Raw genomic sequence first — 21258 nt, 5'->3', positions numbered from 1 at the left:
CCTCCACATATCCTCCTGCTCTCCTCCACCCACCCTACAGACCTCCACATATCCTCCTGTTCTCCTCCACCCTACAGACCTCCACATATCCTCCTGTTCTCCTCCACCCTACAGACCTCCACATATCCTCCTGTTCTCCTCCACCCTACAGACCTCGACATATCCTCCTGTTCTCCTCCACCCTACAGACCTCCTCCTGTTCTCCTCCTCCACCCTACAGACCTCCACATATCCTCCTGTTCTCCTCCACCCACCCTACAGACCTCCACATATCCTCCTGTTCTCCTCCTCCACCCTACAGACCTCCACATATCCTCCTGTTCTCCTCCACCCTACAGACCTCCACATATCCTCCTGTTCTCCTCCACCCACCCTATAGACCTCCACATATCCTCCTGTTCTCCTCCACCCTACAGACCTCCACATATCCTCCTGTTCTCCTCCACCCTACAGACCTCCACATATCCTCCTGTTCTCCTCCACCCTACAGACCTCCACATATCCTCCTGTTCTCCTCCACCCACCCTACAGACCTCCACATATCCTCCTGTTCTCCTCCACCCACCCTACAGACCTCCACATATCCTCCTGTTCTCCTCCTCCACCCTACAGACCTCCACATATCCTCCTGTTCTCCTCCTCCACCCTACAGACCTCCACATATCCTCCTGTTCTCCTCCACCCACCCTACAGACCTCCACATATCCTCCTGTTCTCCTCCACCCTCCCTACAGACCTCCACATATCCTCCTGTTCTCCTCCACCCTACAGACCTCCACATATCCTCCTGTTCTCCTCCACCCTACAGACCTCCACATATCCTCCTGTTCTCCTCCACCCTACAGACTTCCACATATCCTCCTGTTCTCCTCCACCCTACAGACCTCCACATATCCTCCTGTTCTCCTCCTCCACCCTACAGACCTCCACATATCCTCCTGTTCTCCTCCACCCTACAGACCTCCACATATCCTCCTGTTCTCCTCCACCCTACAGACCTCCACATATCCTCCTGTTCTCCTCCACCCTACAGACCTCCACATATCCTCCTGTTCTCCTCCTCCACCCTACAGACCTCCACATATCCTCCTGTTCTCCTCCTCCACCCTACAGACCTCCACATATCCTCCTGTTCTCCTCCACCCACCCTACAGACCTCCACATATCCTCCTGTTCTCCTCCACCCTCCCTACAGACCTCCACATATCCTCCTGTTCTCCTCCACCCTACAGACCTCCACATATCCTCCTGTTCTCCTCCACCCTACAGACCTCCACATATCCTCCTGTTCTCCTCCACCCTACAGACTTCCACATATCCTCCTGTTCTCCTCCACCCTACAGACCTCCACATATCCTCCTGTTCTCCTCCTCCACCCTACAGACCTCCACATATCCTCCTGTTCTCCTCCACCCTACAGACCTCCACATATCCTCCTGTTCTCCTCCACCCTACAGACCTCCACATATCCTCCTGTTCTCCTCCACCCTACAGACCTCCACATATCCTCCTGTTCTCCTCCTCCACCCTACAGACCTCCACATATCCTCCTGTTCTCCTCCTCCACCCTACAGACCTCCACATATCCTCCTGTTCTCCTCCTCCACCCTACAGACCTCCACATATCCTCCTGTTCTCCTCCACCCTACAGACCTCCACATATCCTCCTGTTCTCCTCCTCCACCCTACAGACCTCCACATATCCTCCTGTTCTCCTCCTCCACCCTACAGACCTCCACATATCCTCCTGTCCTCCAACCACCCTACAGACCTCCACATATCCTCCTGTTCTCCTCCACCCTACAGACCTCCACATATCCTCCTGTTCTCCTCCACCCACCCTACAGACCTCCACATATCCTCCTGTTCTCCTCCACCCACCCTACAGACCTCCACATATCCTCCTGTTCTCCTCCACCACCCTACAGACCTCCACATATCCTCCTGTTCTCCTCCTCCACCCTACAGACCTCCACATATCCTCCTGTTCTCCTCCTCCACCCTACAGACCTCCACATATCCTCCTGTTCTCCTCCTCCACCCTACAGACCTCCACACAGACCTCCACATATCCTCCTGTTCTCCTCCTCCACCCTACAGACCTCCACCCTACAGACCTCCACATATCCTCCTGGACAAACTGTAGACTCCCTACCAGACTTTCACTAGCAACCAGTCGGAACAGGATGTTAGTAAGACTGTGGTAACTTACGTGACTGATCAGAGGCAACGTGTTCCTCACTAGTCACTGCTCTGTCACCGTGAGTGATTTTACTGTGGTATCACATATTCCTCCAGACACGGACCAAGTCCTCTGAGACACGGACCAAGTCCTCTGAGACAGGGACCAAGTCCTCTGAGACACGGACCAAGTCCTCTGAGACACGGACCAAGTCCTCTGAGACAGGGACCAAGTCCTCTGAGACAGGGACCAAGTCCTCTGAGACAGGGACCAAGTCCTCTGAGACACGGGCCGCGTCCTCTGAGACACGGACCGCGTCCTCTGAGACAGGGACCGCGTCCTCTGAGACAGGGACCGAGTCCTCTGAGACAGGGACCGAGTCCTCTGAGACAGGGACCGAGTCCTCTGAGACAGGGACCGAGTCCTCTGAGACAGGGACCGAGTCCTCTGAGACACGGACCGAGTCCTCTGAGACACGGACCGAGTCCTCTGAGACACGGACCGAGTCCTCTGAGACACGGACCGAGTCCTCTGAGACACGGACCACGTCCTCTGAGACACGGACCACGTCCTCTGAGACACGGACCACGTCCTCTGAGACACGGACCAAGTCCTCTGAGACACGGACCAAGTCCTCTGAGACACGGACCACGTCCTCTGAGACACGGACCAAGTCCTCTGAGACACGGACCAAGTCCTCTGAGACAGGGACCACGTCCTCTGAGACAGGGACCACGTCCTCTGAGACACGGACCAAGTCCTCTGAGACAGGGACCAAGTCCTCTGAGACACGGACCACGTCCTCTGAGACACGGACCACGTCCTCTGAGACACGGACCAAGTCCTCTGAGACAGGGACCAAGTCCTCTGAGACAGGGACCACGTCCTCTGAGACAGGGACCACGTCCTCTGAGACACGGACCACGTCCTCTGAGACAGGGACCAAGTCCTCTGAGACAGGGACCAAGTCCTCTGAGACACGGACCAAGTCCTCTGAGACAGGGACCAAGTCCTCTGAGACAGGGACCAAGTCCTCTGAGACAGGGACCAAGTCCTCTGAGACAGGGACCAAGTCCTCTGAGACAGGGACCAAGTCCTCTGAGACAGGGACCAAGTCCTCTGAGACACGGACCAAGTCCTCTGAGACACGGACCAAGTCCTCTGAGACAGGGACCACGTCCTCTGAGACAGGGACCACGTCCTCTGAGACAGGGACCACGTCCTCTGAGACAGGGACCACGTCCTCTGAGACAGGGACCAAGTCCTCTGAGACACGGACCAAGTCCTCTGAGACAGGGACCACGTCCTCTGAGACAGGGACCACGTCCTCTGAGACAGGGACCAAGTCCTCTGAGACACGGACCAAGTCCTCTGAGACACGGACCAAGTCCTCTGAGACACGGACCAAGTCCTCTGAGACACGGACCAAGTCCTCTGAGACACGGACCAAGTCCTCTGAGACAGGGGCCACGTCCTCTGAGACAGGGGCCACGTCCTCTGAGACAGGGACCAAGTCCTCTGAGACAGGGGCCACGTCCTCTGAGACACGGACCAAGTCCTCTGAGACACGGACCAAGTCCTCTGAGACACGGACCAAGTCCTCTGAGACAGGGACCACGTCCTCTGAGACAGGGACCACGTCCTCTGAGACAGGGACCACGTCCTCTGAGACAGGGACCACGTCCTCTGAGACACGGACCACGTCCTCTGAGACAGGGACCACGTCCTCTGAGACAGGGACCACGTCCTCTGAGACAGGGACCACGTCCTCTGAGACACGGACCAAGTCCTCTGAGACAGGGACCAAGTCCTCTGAGACACGGGCCACGTCCTCTGAGACACGGGCCACGTCCTCTGAGACAGGGACCAAGTCCTCTGAGACAGGGACCAAGTCCTCTGAGACAGGGACCAAGTCCTCTGAGACAGGGACCAAGTCCTCTGAGACACGGACCAAGTCCTCTGAGACACGGACCAAGTCCTCTGAGACAGGGACCAAGTCCTCTGAGACACGGACCAAGTCCTCTGAGACACGGACCAAGTCCTCTGAGACACGGACCAAGTCCTCTGAGACACGGACCAAGTCCTCTGAGACAGGGACCAAGTCCTCTGAGACAGGGGCCACGTCCTCTGAGACAGGGACCACGTCCTCTGAGACAGGGGCCACGTCCTCTGAGACAGGGGCCACGTCCTCTGAGACACGGACCAAGTCCTCTGAGACACGGACCAAGTCCTCTGAGACAGGGACCAAGTCCTCTGAGACACGGACCAAGTCCTCTGAGACACGGACCAAGTCCTCTGAGACACGGACCAAGTCCTCTGAGACAGGGGCCAAGTCCTCTGAGACAGGGGCCGCGTCCTCTGAGACAGGGGCCGCGTCCTCTGAGACACGGACCAAGTCCTCTGAGACAGGGACCACGTCCTCTGAGACAGGGACCACGTCCTCTGAGACAGGGGCCAAGTCCTCTGAGACACGGACCAAGTCCTCTGAGACACGGACCAAGTCCTCTGAGACACGGACCAAGTCCTCTGAGACACGGACCAAGTCCTCTGAGACACGGACCAAGTCCTCTGAGACACGGACCAAGTCCTCTGAGACAGGGACCAAGTCCTCTGAGACAGGGACCAAGTCCTCTGAGACACGGACCAAGTCCTCTGAGACACGGACCAAGTCCTCTGAGACACGGACCAAGTCCTCTGAGACACGGACCACGTCCTCTGAGACAGGGACCACGTCCTCTGAGACAGGGACCACGTCCTCTGAGACAGGGACCAAGTCCTCTGAGACAGGGACCAAGTCCTCTGAGACAGGGACCAAGTCCTCTGAGACAGGGACCAAGTCCTCTGAGACAGGGACCAAGTCCTCTGAGACAGGGACCAAGTCCTCTGAGACACGGACCAAGTCCTCTGAGACACGGACCAAGTCCTCTGAGACACGGACCAAGTCCTCTGAGACACGGACCAAGTCCTCTGAGACACGGACCAAGTCCTCTGAGACAGGGACCAAGTCCTCTGAGACAGGGACCAAGTCCTCTGAGACACGGACCAAGTCCTCTGAGACAGGGACCAAGTCCTCTGAGACAGGGACCAAGTCCTCTGAGACAGGGACCAAGTCCTCTGAGACAGGGACCAAGTCCTCTGAGACACGGACCAAGTCCTCTGAGACACGGACCAAGTCCTCTGAGACACGGACCAAGTCCTCTGAGACACGGACCAAGTCCTCTGAGACACATATCTGACATGACGCTGCAGTGGATACTAGCTGTTTTACGGGCTCCTAACCAATTCTGCTATTTATTTTTATGGTGATCTTAACCTTTTTGTGTACATAATGTCTCCGACATCGTTTCCTATAACGAAAACTGCTTCTGGAAATCAGAGCAACTTGTTAAAAACAAGGTTAAATAAAATAAATTATAAATAAAACAATAAACATCTTCTGGACACCAGAACAGAGATCCCTAACCTAAACAGCTTCTGGACACCAGAACAGAGATCCCTAACCTAAACAGAGATCCCTAACCTAAACAGCTTCTGGACACCAGAACAGAGATCCCTAACCTAAACAGCTTCTGGACACCAGAACAAAGATCCCTAACCTAAACAGCTTCTGGACACCAGAACAGAGATCCCTAACCTAAACAGCTTCTGGACACCAGAACAGAGATCCCTAACCTAAACAGCTTCTGGACACCAGAACAGAGATCCCTAACCTAAACAGCTTCTGGACATCAGAACAGAGATCACTAACCTACACAGCTTCTGGACACCAGAACAGAGATCACTAACCTACACAGCTTCTGGACACCAGAACAGAGATCCCTAACCTAAACAGCTTCTGGACACCAGAACAGAGATCCCTAACCTAAACAGAGATCCCTAACCTAAACAGCTTCTGGACACCAGAACAGAGATCACTAACCTAAACAGCTTCTGGACACCAGAACAGAGATCCCTAACCTAAACAGCTTCTGGACACCAGAACAGAGATCCCGAACCTAAACAGCTTCTGGACACCAGAACAGAGATCCCTAACCAGAACAGAGATCCCTACTCCGGGCCCCAATCCCCAGGACTCAAAAGAGGAAGCGACGGCGCTTGAGGGGCAAACGAGCTCCCTGACGAGACAAACTGCCTCTACCCTCCATTCTATTAGTAAACGTACAATCACTAGAGAACAAACTGGACAAGCTCTGCTGGAGACCATCCTATCAACAGGACCTGTAGAACTGGAATATTCTATGTTTCTCTGAGACGTGGCTGAACAAGGACATGGACGCTGGTTTCTCCAAACATCGTCTAGATTGGACGGCAGCCTTGGGTAAGGCGAGGGAGGGAGGGGTGTCCCTCGGCCTCGGGTAAGGCGAGGGAGGGGTGTGCCTCGGGTAAGGCGAGGGAGGGAGGGGTGTGCCTCGGCCTTCGGTAAGGCGAGGGAGGGAGGGGTGTGCCTCGGCCTTCGGTAAGGCGAGGGAGGGAGGGGTGTGCCTCGGCCTCCGGTAAGGCGAGGGAGGGAGGGGTGTGCCTCGGCCTCCGGTAAGGCGAGGGGGGGAGGGGTGTGCCTCGGCCTCCGGTAAGGCGAGGGGGGGAGGGGTGTGCCTCGGCCTCCGGTAAAGGCGAGGGAGGGAGGGGTGTGCCTCGGCCTCGGGTAAGGCGAGGGAGGGAGGGGTGTGCCTCGGCCTCCGGTAAGGCGAGGGAGGGGGGGTGTGCCTCGGCCTCCGGTAAGGCGAGGGGGGAGGGGTGTGCCTCGGGTAAGGCGAGGGGGGGAGGGGTGTGCCTCGGCCTCCGGTAAGGCGAGGGAGGGAGGGGTGTGCCTCGGCCTCGGGTAAGGCGAGGGGGGGAGGGGTGTGCCTCTCTGTTAACAACAGCTGGTGCGGAGCTCTAATGTTAAGGAAGTCTCAAGTTCTTGCCTGAGTTAGAATACCTCATGATGAGCTGCAGACCATACTATTTACCAAGAGAGCTTTCATCTATATTTGACGTAGCAGTCTATTTAGCAGCACAAACACCGCACTGAACTAGCTCTATAAGGTCATAAGCAAACAAGAAAATCCACAACTAGAGGCAACTAGATGCATCAAAAATCTTGATCACCTTCACTTCTCACACACAGAAACGCATTCAAGGCTCTCCCTCGCCCTTCCTTGAGCAAATCTGACCATGAACCTATCATCCTTCCTGCTTACAAGCAAAAACTCAAACAGGAAGTACCGCTCAATACGGAAAAGGTCTGATGAAGCGGATGATGAGCTACAGGACTGTTTCGCTACCAAAGACTGGAATATGTTCCGGGATTCATCCGATAACATTGAGTTTACCACATCAGTCATCGGCTGAGTGAATCGACGTCGTGATCCCACAAGTGACCGTACGTACATATCCCAACCAGAAGCCATGGATTACAAGCAACATCTGCACCGAGCTAAAGGCTAGAGCTGCTCCTTTCAAGGAGCGGGACACTAATCCAGACGCTTATAAGAAATCCTGCTATGTCTTCAAACGGGCAAAGCTTCAATAAAGGACCAAGATCGAATCCTACTACGCCGGCTCTTACGCTCGTCAGATATGGCAGGGTTAGCAAACCATCACAGATTACGAAAGAAAAACCCAGCCCCGAGCTGCCCAGTGACGCAAGTCTACCAGACGAGCTAAATGCCTTCTACGCTCGCTTTGAGCCAAGCAACCAAGCATGAGAGCACCAGCTGTTCTGGACGACAGACAAATAAGCTTTTTGTGTGTATGGAACATTTCTGGGATCTTTTATTTCACCTCATGAAACATGGGACCAATACTTTACATGTTGAGTTTATATTTATGTTCAGTGTATCTACCCACTGAAGACCTGTACACACACAGAGAGAGAGCGAGACAGAGAGACAGAGAGATGTAGTATCTATCTACCCACTGAAGAGGCTCAGCATCAACACCACACAGAAGGAAGGAAGCAGCCAACTGTCCTCTGCTGTGCATTCAGGATATATGAGTCACTATAATGTGTTCTCATCTATGAAATTACTCATGCAGCAGCATAGCTCCTCAACCTCTCACAACCACCACCATCTCCTCACAACAACCCCCAGCCCCCCATCTCCTCACAACACCACCCAATACAGGAGACAGGAAACTCTCTCTCACGTCCTTTCATTTAGAGGTACGAGCTTCCGTCTGTTCTATTAGTGGCACAGTTCTAACCCTAACCAGCCGATACAGTCACCCCACTGATATTCACCCCACTGATATTCAACCCACTGATATTCAACCCACTGATACAGTCACCCCACTGATACAGTCACCCCACTGATATTCAACCCACTGATACAGTCACCCCACTGATACAGTCACCCCACTGATACAGTCACCCCACTGATATTCACCCCACTGATATTCACCCCACTGATATTCACCCCACTGATATTCACCCCACTGATACAGTCACCCCACTGATACAGTCACCCCACTGATATTCACCCCACTGATATTCACCCCACTGATATTCACCCCACTGATATTCAACCCACTGATATTCAACCCACTGATATTCACCCCACTGATATTCACCCCACTGATATTCACCCCACTGATATTCACCCCACTGATATTCACCCCACTGATATTCACCCCACTGATACAGTCACCCCACTGATATTCACCCCACTGATATTCACCCCACTGATATTCAACCCACTGATATTCAACCCACTGATATTCAACCCACTGATATTCAACCCACTGATACAGTCACCCCACTGATATTCACTGTCAAAGAAGAGCAACTAAACGACCAGGTCTTTCTCCAGAGACCCTAGGAGAATTCCTCCAACTAAACGACCAGGTCTTTCTCCAGAGACCCTAGGAGAATTCCTCCAACTAAACGACCAGGTCTTTCTCCAGAGACCCTAGGAGAATTCCTCCAACTAAACGACCAGGTCTTTCTCCAGAGACACCTAGGAGAATTCCTCCAACTAAACGACCAGGTCTTTCTCCAGAGACACCTAGGAGAATTCCTCCAACTAAACGACCAGGTCTTTCTCCAGAGACACCTAGGAGAATTCCTCCAACTAAACGACCAGGTCTTTCTCCAGAGACTCCTAGGAGAATTCCTCCAACTAAACAGACAGGTCTTTCTCCAGAGACTCCTAGGAGAATTCCTCCAACTAAACGACCAGGTCTTTCTCCAGAGACCCTAGGAGAATTCCTCCAACTAAACAGACAGGTCTTTCTCCAGAGACTCCTTGGGGGATTCCTCCAACTAAACGACCAGGTCTTTCTCCAGAGACTCCTAGGAGAATTCCTCCATAATATCAGATTGGCGGAGCAGGAAATGACTCCATAATGGAATGAGGATCACCAGAACCTTCATTTGACGGTGTCACAAACGAGCCAGTGCCCACAGCTATGTAATCACTGACCTGGTAGGGCTGGTATGTAATCATGTGTGTACGGGTGTGTGTCCACTGACCTGGTAGGGCTGGTATGCTCCGTGGTCAGACAGGAAGTCCAGTTGTCTGTCAGAGAAGAACTCCACAGCCGTGATGGAACCCAGAGTAGCCTTCCCCAGCAGAGGTCTGAACGTCTGAAACATGGAAAACACAGTTAGAGCCTTCACTGTCTTTTCTAACTCTGTACAAACAATTCCCACTTGTTTCCTAGAGGCTGGAGGGGAAACAGGCGGAATCTCACCAGCACTGAACGTCTGAAACATGGAAAACACAGTTAGAGCCTTCACTGTCTTTTCTAACTCTGTACAAACAATTCCCACTTGTTTCCTAGAGGCTGGAGGGGAAACAGGCAGAATCTCACCAGCACTGAACGTCTGAAACATTCAGATGTCAAACATTTAGCCAGGGGAAAACGTCTGCAGAATTAACACAACTGTTTGGAGGGAGGAATAATAATAATAATAATAATAAATACAAATAATAATAATAATAATTAATAAATAAAAATGATAATAATGATAATAATAATGATAATAATGATAATAATAAATACAAATAATAATAAATAAATATAATTAATAAAAACAAATAATAATAAATAATAATAATGATGATAAATAATAATAATAATGATGGTAATAATGATGTTGATAATGATAATGATGATAATTATAATGATGGTGGTAATAACGATAATAATAATAATGATAATGATGATAAATGATAAAATGGTAATGATAATAATAATAATAATAATAATGAAGGTAATGATAATAATAATAATGGAAGTCATTACAGACAGACAACTAGAGAGAGGAACACTGCTCCAGAGAGCTGCTGCTATCAGACAGTTCAAAGGCAGCCTGTCCCTCTTTGATGTGCCTCATCCTCCTCTTTTCTCCCTCTCTCCCCCCCGCTGATCACCCATCTCTGATGTCACTGTCTACCAGCCTGCCTGCAGGGCTCAACTCTCTCATCTTCCCTCCACTGCTGCAGCAACACACACAGTCACACAGACACTCAGATGCATTCCAACTGCTAAAGTACAGGAACACACCATCACGTGGCCTGGACGTGTGTCTGAGTAGGGAGGGCCTGGGCGTGTGTCTGAGTAGGGAGGGCCTGGGCGTGTGTCTGAGTAGGGAGGGCCTGGGCGTGTGTCTGAGTAGGGAGGGCCTGGGCGTGTGTCTGAGTAGGGAGGGCCTGGGCGTGTGTCTGAGTAGGGAGGGCCTGGGCGTGTGTCTGAGTAGGGGAGGCCTGGGCGTGTGTCTGAGTAGGGAGGGCCTGGGCGTGTGTCTGAGTAGGGAGGGCCTGGGCGTGTGTCTGAGTAGGGAGGGCCTGGGCGTGTGTCTGAGTAGGGAGGGCCTGGGCGTGTGTCTGAGTAGGGAGGGCCTGGGCGTGTGTCTGAGTAGGGAGGGCCTGGGCGTGTGTCTGAGTAGGGAGGGCCTGGGCGTGTGTCTGAGTAGGGAGGGTTCTTTCTCAGACAGACTCCCTTTCAAACCCCATCATGGAAGAGCAGGGAACAGAGCAGGGAACAGAGCAGGGAACAGAGTTTTAGTATCAGTAGCATGAATCTAACCCAGGGAATGTTAATCACTAGGTGATTAAACACAGGTGACTGTGATTAAACACCGTCTGGTAGGTGACCATCACTAAGTGATTAAACACCGTCTGGTAGGTGACCATCACTAAGTGATTAAACACGGTCTGGTAGGTGAAACATCACTAAGTGATTAAACACAGTCTGGTAGGTGACCATCACTAAGTGATTAAACACCGTCTGGTAGGTGACCATCACTAAGTGATTAAACACAGTCTGGTAGGTGACCACCACTAAGTGATTAAACACTGTCTGGTAGGTGACCATCACTAAGTGATTAAACACGGTCTGGTAGGTGACCATCACTAAGTGATTAAACACAGTCTGGTAGGTGACCACCACTAAGTGATTAAACACCGTCTGGTAGGTGACCATCACTAAGTGAGTAAACAGCGTCTGGTAGGTGACCATCACTAAGTGATTAAACACTGTCTGGTAGGTGACCATCACTAAGTGAGTAAACAGCGTCTGGTAGGTGACCATCACTAAGTGATTAAACACCGTCTGGTAGGTGACCATCACTAAGTGATTAAACACGGTCTGGTAGGTGACCATCACTAAGTGATTAAACACGGTCTGGTAGGTGACCATCACTAAGTGAGTAAACACAGTCTGGTAGGTGACCATCACTAAGTGATTAAACACGGTCTGGTAGGTGACCATCACTAAATGATTAAACACCGTCTGGTAGGTGACCATCACTAAGTGATTAAACACGGTCTGGTAGGTGACCATCACTAAGTGATTAAACACGGTCTGGTAGGTGACCATCACTAAGTGATTAAACACGGTCTGGTAGGTGGCCATCACTAAGTGAGTAAACACCGTCTGGTAGGTGGCCATCACTAAGTGATTAAACACCGTCTGGTAGGTGACCATCACTAAGTGATTAAACACCGTCTGGTAGGTGACCATCACTAAGTGAGTAAACACCGTCTGGTAGGTGACCATCACTAAGTGATTAAACACCGTCTGGTAGGTGACCATCACTAAGTGATTAAACACCGTCTGGTAGGTGACCATCACTAAGTGATTAAACACCGTCTGGTAGGTGACCATCACTAAGTGATTAAACACCGTCTGGTAGGTGACCATCACTAAGTGATTAAACACCGTCTGGTAGGTGACCATCACTAAGTGATTAAACACCGTCTGGTAGGTGACCATCACTAAGTGATTAAACACCGTCTGGTAGGTGACCATCACTAAGTGATTAAACACCGTCTGGTAGGTGAGTTGACGGCTGCACATCACACAGCGTCACAGCAGGGTATTAAACCAGGAGACCAGTCTAAACCAGACACAGCGTCACAGCAGGGTATTAAACCAGGAGACCAGTCTAAACCAGACACAGCGTCACAGCAGGGTATTAAACCAGGAGACCAGTCTAAACCAGACACAGCGTCACAGCAGACACAGCAGGGTATTAAACCAGGAGACCAGTCTAAACCAGACACAGCGTCACAGCAGGGTATTAAACCATCAGACCAGTCTAAACCAGACTCAGCGTCACAGCAGGGTATTAAACCAGGAGACCAGTCTAAACCAGACACAGCGTCACAGCAGGGTATTAAACCAGGAGACCAGTCTAAACCAGACACAGCGTCACAGCAGACACAGCAGGGTATTAAACCAGGAGACCAGTCTAAACCAGACACAGCAGACACAGCAGAGTATTAAACCAGGAGACCAGTCTAAACCAGACACAGCAGCACACAGCAGGGTATTAAACCAGGAGACCAGTCTAAACCAGACACAGCGTCACAGCAGGGTATTAAACCAGGAGACCAGTCTAAACCAGACACAGCGTCACAGCAGGGTATTAAACCAGGAGACCAGTCTAAACCAGACACAGCGTCACAGCAGACACAGCAGGGTATTAAACCAGGAGACCAGTCTAAACCAGACACAGCGTCACAGCAGGGTATTAAACCAGGAGACCAGTCTAAACCAGACACAGCAGGGTATTAAACCAGGAGACCAGTCTAAACCAGACACAGCAGGGTATTAAACCAGGAGACCAGTCTAAACCAGACACAGCAGACACAGCAGAGTATTAAACCAGGAGACCAGTCTAAACCAGTCTATGAACCTCCTCTCTCCATGTGGTGTCACAGAGCTAACGCAGAATAACACAGCAACAGAGTTCAGTAACCCAACAACAACACAACACAACCACAACACAACCACAACACAACCCAACCACAATACAATACAACCAAACCACAACCCCAACCACAACACAACCACAACGCCAACCACAATACAACCCAACCACAACCCCAACCCAACCACAACCCCAGGTAGAGCACTACATAGGGAATAGGGTCCATTTGGTGGACAGCCAGTGTTGTGTGTCAACAGTCACTAATCGGAGGAGTTGAAACGAGGCTACAGCTGCTGTCCAAACAACCCTGTGGTGCACTGCAGGCAGGAGCTCCATCTGACTGTCCTAGGGCAGATAAATATAGAAACTCACAGACACAGAACCAGCGAGAGACAGAGCGAGAGAGAGAGAGAGAGAGAGAGAGCGCGAGAGAGAGAGAGAGGAGACAGAGAGAGAGAGAGAGAGAGAGAGGGAAGAGACAGAGAGAGAGAGGGAGAAGAGACAGAGACAGAGAGAGAGAGAAGAGACAGAGAGAGAGAGAGAGACAGAGAGAGAGAGGGAAGAGACAGAGAGACAGAGAGACAGAGAGAGAGAGAGAGAGAGAGAGAGAGAGGGAAGAGACGGAGAGAGAGAGGGAAGAGACAGAGAGAGAGACAGAGAGAGAGAGAGAGAGAGAGAGAGAGAGAGAGGGAAGAGACAGAGAGAGAGACAGAGAGAGAGAGAAGAGAGAGAGGGAAGAGACAGAGAGAGAGGGAAGAGACAGAGAGAGAGAGAGAGAGAGAGAGAGACAGAGAGAGAGAGAGAGAGAGGGAAGAGACAGAGAGAGAGAGAGAGAGAGAGGGAAGAGACAGAGAGAGAGAGGGAAGAGACAGAGAGAGAGAGAGAGAGAGAGAGAGAGAGAGAGAGAGAGAGAGAGAGAGAGAGAGAGAGAGACAGAGAGAGAGACAGAGAGAGAGACAGAGAGAGAGACAGAGAGAGGGAAGAGACAGAGAGACACAAAGAGAGAGGGAAAGAGAGACAGAGACAGAGAGAGAGAGAGAGAGAGAGAGAGAGAGAGAGAGAGAGAGAGAGAGAGAGAGAGAGAGAGAGAGAGAGAGAGAGAGAGAGAGAGGGGTGGCAGAATACCTGACCATTGTGTCAGAAAGTAATTTTCTTCTCAAATTAAAGTGTACTGTTAGATAGCTAGCTAATGTTAGCTGGCTCGCTAGCTAACATTACATGTATGATCTGTATAGTAATATTACTCTCTCAGAGCCATTTGCATTGCTAGTTATGGCTAGCTAACATTGAACCTGGTTGGTTATCTACCTGTAGATTCATGCAGGGTAGTAATGTCATGAGTTGGGATTATGGGTCATTGTTTAGCTAGCTAGCTACATGTCTAAACAAAAGCCTCAACTATGCAGGCCCATACTCTGGGCCCACACTCCAGATGACATTTACCAGTCTATAGTCTTGAAATCTTTGGTTGTTGAGTACATGGCTTCACAGGTGAATCCTTAAAGAGATGGGTGGGGCTAAAGCTTTAGAGGGTGTGAACGATGCTGAATGGGCGGAGACAAAGAGCTCCCCAGTAGGTACCAAAACATTCAAGGGACATTTTCTCAAAAGTTCATCAACTTTCAAAGCAGAATTACTTTGCCATTGTTCCTCGACTGTATTGTAATATATACAATTATCTATCTCCGAGCCTCCGCTTTTATCCAATGTAAAAAATAAAATAAAAAACATTTCAAATGTTGATACACAAGACTGAATCGAGCCGGTCGGTCACAGAGATCCCTCAGATCACACAGACGCACAAAGAATTCCAGAACAAACCCAATTTTGATAAACTCCCAAGAAAAGGGCAACCAGTGAAGAACAAACACCATTGTAAATACAACCCATATTTATGTTTATTTATTTTCCCTTTGGTACTTTAATTATTTTTACATTATTAAGACATTTGAAATGTCTTTATTCTTCTGGAACGTCTGTGAGTGTAATGTTTACTGTTCATTTCCATTGGTTATTTCTCTTTTGCTTATAATCCATTTCACGTGCTTAGGGAATGTAAACATGAGTTTCTCCCAGTAATATAACCTGGTTTCCCCCAGTAATATAACCTGGTTTCCCCCAGTAATATAACCTGGTTTCCCCCAGTAATATAACCTGGTTCCCCCCAGTAATATAACCTGGTTCCCCCCAGTAATATAACCTGGTTTCCCCCAGTAATATAACCTGGTTTCCCCCAGTAATATAACCTGGTTTCCCCCAGTAATATAACCTGGTTTCCCCCAGTAATATAACCTGGTTTCCCCCAGTAATATAACCTGGTTTCCCCCAGTAATATAACCTGGTTTCCCCCAGTAATATAACCCGGTTTCCCCCAGTAATATAACCTGGTTTCCCCCAGTAATATAACCTGGTTTCCCCCAGTAATATAACCCGGTTTCCCACAGTAATATAACCCGGTTTCCCCCAGTAATATAACCTGGTTTCCCACAGTAATATAACCTGGTTTCCCCCAGTAATATAACCTGGTTTCCCCCAGTAATATAACCTGGTTTCCCCCAGTAATATAACCTGGTTTCCCCCAGTAATATAACCTGGTTTCCCCCAGTAATATAACCTGGTTTCCCACAGTAATATAACCTGGTTTCCCACAGTAATATAACCTGGTTTCCCACAGTAATATAACCTGGTTTCCCACAGTAATATAACCTGGTTTCCCACAGTAATATAACAGAGAAACAGACCAGTATAACCTGGTTTCCCCCAGTAATATAACCTGGTTTCCCCCAGTAATATAACCTGGTTTCCCCCAGTAATATAACCTGGTTTCCCCCAGTAATATAACCTGATTTCCCCCAGTAATATAACCTGGTTTCTCACAGTAATATAACCTGGTTTCCCACAGTAATATAACCTGGTTTCCCCCAGTAATATAACCTGGTTTCCCCCAGTAATATAACCTGGTTTCCCCCAGTAATATAACCTGGTTTCCCCCAGTAATATAACCTGGTTTCCCCCAGTAATATAACCTGGTATCCCCCAGTAATATAACCTGGTTTCCCCCAGTAATATAACCTGGTTTCCCCCAGTAATATAACCTGGTTTCCCCCAGTAATATAACCTGGTTTCCCCCAGTAATATAACCTGGTATCCCCCAGTAATATAACCTGGTATCCCCCAGTAATATAACCTGGTTTCCCCCAGTAATATAACCTGGTTTCCCCAGTAATATAACCTGGTTTCCCCCAGTAATATAACCTGGTTTCCCCCAGTAATATAACCTGGTTTCCCCCAGTAATATAACCTGGTTTCCCCCAGTAATATAACCTGGTTTCCCCCAGTAATATAACCTGGTTTCCCCCAGTAATATAACCTGGTTTCCCCCAGTAATATAACCTGGTTTCCCCCAGTAATATAACCTGGTTTCCCCCAGTAATATAACCTGGTTTCCCCCAGTAATATAACCTGGTTTCCCCCAGTAATATAACCTGGTTTCCCCCAGTAATATAACCTGGTTTCCCCCAGTAATATAACCTGGTTTCCCCCAGTAATATAACCTGGTTTCCCCCAGTAATATAACCTGGTTTCCCCCAGTAATATAACCTGGTTTCCCCCAGTAATATAACCTGGTTTCCCCCAGTAATATAACCTGGTTTCCCCCAGTAATATAACCTGGTTTCCCCCAGTAATATAACCTGGTTTCCCCCAGTAATATAACCTGGTTTCCCCCAGTAATATAACCTGGTTTCCCCCAGTAATATAACCTGGTTTCCCACAGTAATATAACCTGGTTTCCCACAGTAATATAACAGAGAAACAGACCAGTATAACCTGGTTTCCCCCAGTAATATAAAGTGGTTTCCCCCAGTAATATAACCTGGTTTCCCACAGTAATATAACAGAGAAACAGACCAGTATAACCTGGTTTCCCCCAGTAATATAACCTGGTTTCCCCCAGTAATATAACCTGGTTTCCCCCAGTAATATAACCTGGTTTCCCCCAGTAATATAACCTGGTTTCCCCCAGTAATATAACCTGGTTTCCCCCAGTAATATAACCTGGTTTCCCCCAGTAATATAACCTGGTATCCCCCAGTAATATAACCTGGTTCCCCCCAGTAATATAACCTGGTTTCCCCCAGTAATATAACCTGGTTTCCCCCAGTAATATAACCTGGTTTCCCCCAGTAATATAACCTGGTTTCCCCCAGTAATATAACCTGGTTTCCCACAGTAATATAACCTGGTTTCCCCCAGTAATATAACCTGGTTTCCCACAGTAATATAACAGAGAAACAGACCAGTATAACCTGGTTTCCCCCAGTAATATAACCTGGTTTCCCCCAGTAATATAACCTGGTTTCCCCCAGTAATATAACCTGGTTTCCCCCAGTAATATAACCTGGTTTCCCCCAGTAATATAACCTGGTATCCCCCAGTAATATAACCTGGTTTCCCCCAGTAATATAACCTGGTTTCCCCCAGTAATATAACCTGGTTTCCCCCAGTAATATAACCTGGTTTCCCCCAGTAATATAACCTGGTTTCCCCCAGTAATATAACCTGGTTTCCCCCAGTAATATAACCTGGTTTCCCCCAGTAATATAACCTGGTTTCCCCCAGTAATATAACCTGGTTTCCCCCAGTAATATAACCTGGTTTCCCCCAGTAATATAACCTGGTTTCCCCCAGTAATATAACCTGGTTTCCCCCAGTAATATAACCTGGTTTCCCCCAGTAATATAACCTGGTTTCCCCCAGTAATATAACCTGGTTTCCCCCAGTAATATAACCTGGTTTCCCCCAGTAATATAACCTGGTTTCCCCAGTAATATAACCTGGTTTCCCCCAGTAATATAACCTGGTTTCCCCCAGTAATATAACCTGGTTTCCCACAGTAATATAACCTGGTTTCCCACAGTAATATAACCTGGTTTTCCCAGTAATATAACCTGGTTTCCACAGTAATATAACCTGGTTTTCCCCAGTAATATAACCTGGTTTCCCACAGTAATATAACCTGGTTTCCCACAGTAATATAACCTGGTTTCCCACAGTAATATAATAGAGCAGTAATGACAACAGATACAGTATAAACACTGTTAAACCTCAGACGGTTCCCCAGGCCTGGCTGATATAAACACTGTTAAACCTCAGATGGTTCCCCAGGCCTGGCTGATATAAACACTGTTAAACCTCAGGCGGTTCCCCAGGCCTGGCTGATATAAACACTGTTAAACCTCAGACGGTTCCCCAGGCCTGGCTGATATAAACACTGTTAAACCTCAGATGGTTCCCCAGGCCTGGCTGATATAAACACTGTTAAACCTCAGATGGTTCACCAGGCCTGGCTGATATAAACACTGTTAAACCTCAGACGGTTCCCCAGGCCTGGCTGATATAAACACTGTTAATCCTCAGACGGTTCCCCAGGCCTGGCTGATATAAACAGAACACATCTGTGAGACAGAAATAACACTACTCTCTCACAGTCTTCAGTCACTTTTGAATACAAGACGCAACAAAATGGCCACTATAATGTCAACTCTGTCAAAGCACTTACTACTGACTAGCACTGATCCCTCTTGGTAAAACAGGATGTGTCAGTTCCCTTTGGTTCTTCAATCTGCAGTCTCTCTTCCAAACATCCCTTTCTCATAAAGGCTGTATTGTTTGACTCAGACCGGAGCAAACATGTTTCAAATGAAAGGAAATTAGACGTTGACCGTCAAATGACCGTTTCTCCCCGTCCTGTAATAAGACACACAGTGGCACACGTACAGAGACTGCAGCCTCCCACAGACTGCAGCCTCTCCCACAGACTGCAGCCTCTCCCACAGACTGCAGCCTCTCCCACAGACTGCAGCCTCCCCCAGACTGCAGCCTCCCCCAGACTGCAGCCTCACCCACAGACTGCAGCCTCACCCACAGACTGCAGCCTCACCCACAGACTGCAGCCTCACCCACAGACTGCAGCCTCTCCCACAGACTGCAGCCTCTCCCACAGACTGCAGCCTCTCCCACAGACTGCAGCCTCTCCCCCAGACTGCAGCCTCCCCCAGACTGCAGCCTCCCCCAGACTGCAGCCTCCCCCACAGACTGCAGCCTCCCCCACAGACTGCAGCCTCACCCACAGACTGCAGCCTCACCCACAGACTGCAGCCTCACCCACAGACTGCAGCCTCTCCCACAGACTGCAGCCTCTCCCACAGACTGCAGCCTCTCCCACAGACTGCAGCCTCTCCCACAGACTGCAGCCTCTCCCACAGACTGCAGCCTCTCCCACAGACTGCAGCCTCTCCCACAGACTGCAGCCTCTCCCACAGACTGCAGCCTCACCCACAGACTGCAGCCTCACCCACAGACTGCAGCCTCACCCACAGACTGCAGCCTCACCCACAGACTGCAGCCTCACCCACAGACTGCAGCCTCACCCACAGACTGCAGCCTCTCCCACAGACTGCAGCCTCTCCCACAGACTGCAGCCTCTCCCACAGACTGCAGCCTCTCCCCCAGACTGCAGCCTCCCCCAGACTGCAGCCTCCCCCAGACTGCAGCCTCCCCCACAGACTGCAGCCTCCCCCACAGACTGCAGCCTCACCCACAGACTGCAGCCTCACCCACAGACTGCAGCCTCACCCACAGACTGCAGCCTCTCCCACAGACTGCAGCCTCTCCCACAGACTGCAGCCTCTCCCACAGACTGCAGCCTCTCCCACAGACTGCAGCCTCTCCCACAGACTGCAGCCTCTCCCACAGACTGCAGCCTCACCCACAGACTGCAGCCTCACCCACAGACTGCAGCCTCACCCACAGACTGCAGCCTCACCCACAGACTGCAGCCTCACCCACAGACTGCAGCCTCACCCACAGACTGCAGCCTCACCCACAGACTGCAGCCTCACCCACAGACTGCAGCCTCACCCACAGACTGCAGCCTCACCCACAGACTGCAGCCTCACCCACAGACTGCAGCCTCACCCACAGACTGCAGCCTCACCCACAGACTGCAGCCTCACCCACAGACTGCAGCCTCACCCACAGACTGCAGCCTCACCCACAGACTGCAGCCTCACCCACAGACTGCAGCCTCACCCACAGACTGCAGCCTCACCCACAGACTGCAGCCTCACCCACAGACTGCAGCCTCACCCACAGACTGCAGCCTCTCCCACAGACTGCAGCCTCTCCCACAGACTGCAGCCTCTCCCACAGACTGCAGCCTCTCCCACAGACTGCAGCCTCACCCACAGACTGCAGCCTCACCCACAGACTGCAGCCACCCACAGACTCCAGAGCCTCCCACAGACTCCAGAGCCTCCCACAGACTCCAGAGCCTCCCACAGACTCCAGAGCCTCCCACAGACTCCACAGACTCCAGAGCCTCCCACAGACTCCAGAGCCTCCCACAGACTCCAGAGTCTCCCACAGACTCCAGAGTCTCCCACAGACTCCAGAGTCTCCCACAGACTCCAGCGCCTCCCACAGACTGCAGAGCCTCCCACAGACTGCAGCCTCCCACAGACTGCAGCCTCCCACAGACTGCAGCCACCCAAATCTCTGTGACACATGGCAAGCAGTACCGGAACCAACAGGACCCTACAGAACCGGAACCAACAGGACCCTGCGGTACCGGAACCAACAGGACCCTGCAGTACCGGAACCAACAGGACCCTGCAGTACCGGAACCAACAGGACCCTACGGAACCAACAGGACCCTGAGGTACCGGAACCAACAGGACCCTGCGGAACCAACAGGACCCTGCGGTACCGGAACCAACAGGACCCTACGGTACCGGAACCAACAGGACCCTGCGGAACCAACAGGACCCTGCGGTACCGGAACCAACAGGACCCTGCGGAACCAACAGGACCCTGCGGTACCGGAACCAACAGGACCCTACGGTACCGGAACCAACAGGACCCTACGGTACCGGAA

At 50.7% G+C, this 21258-nt stretch overlaps 1 protein-coding gene across 3 annotated transcripts in view; it reads right to left on the bottom strand.

The window, feature by feature from the left end:
* The window catches only part of LOC139571666 (probable JmjC domain-containing histone demethylation protein 2C), a 222486-nt gene that overhangs the window by 101483 nt on the left and 99745 nt on the right, over nt 1–21258 (bottom strand). For all 3 annotated transcript variants that reach the window (XM_071394748.1, XM_071394750.1, XM_071394749.1), the window contains exon 3: nt 9636–9749. In XM_071394748.1, coding sequence (XP_071250849.1) covers nt 9636–9749 — 114 coding nt within the window. The remainder of the gene's footprint in view (nt 1–9635; nt 9750–21258) is intronic.

This window comes from Salvelinus alpinus, chromosome 3 (assembly GCF_045679555.1).
Source record: "Salvelinus alpinus chromosome 3, SLU_Salpinus.1, whole genome shotgun sequence".
Classification (NCBI taxonomy): Eukaryota; Metazoa; Chordata; class Actinopteri; order Salmoniformes; family Salmonidae; genus Salvelinus; species Salvelinus alpinus.
The sequence above is the reverse complement of the archived record's forward strand: the minus strand, read 5'-3'. Positions and strand labels throughout refer to the sequence as shown.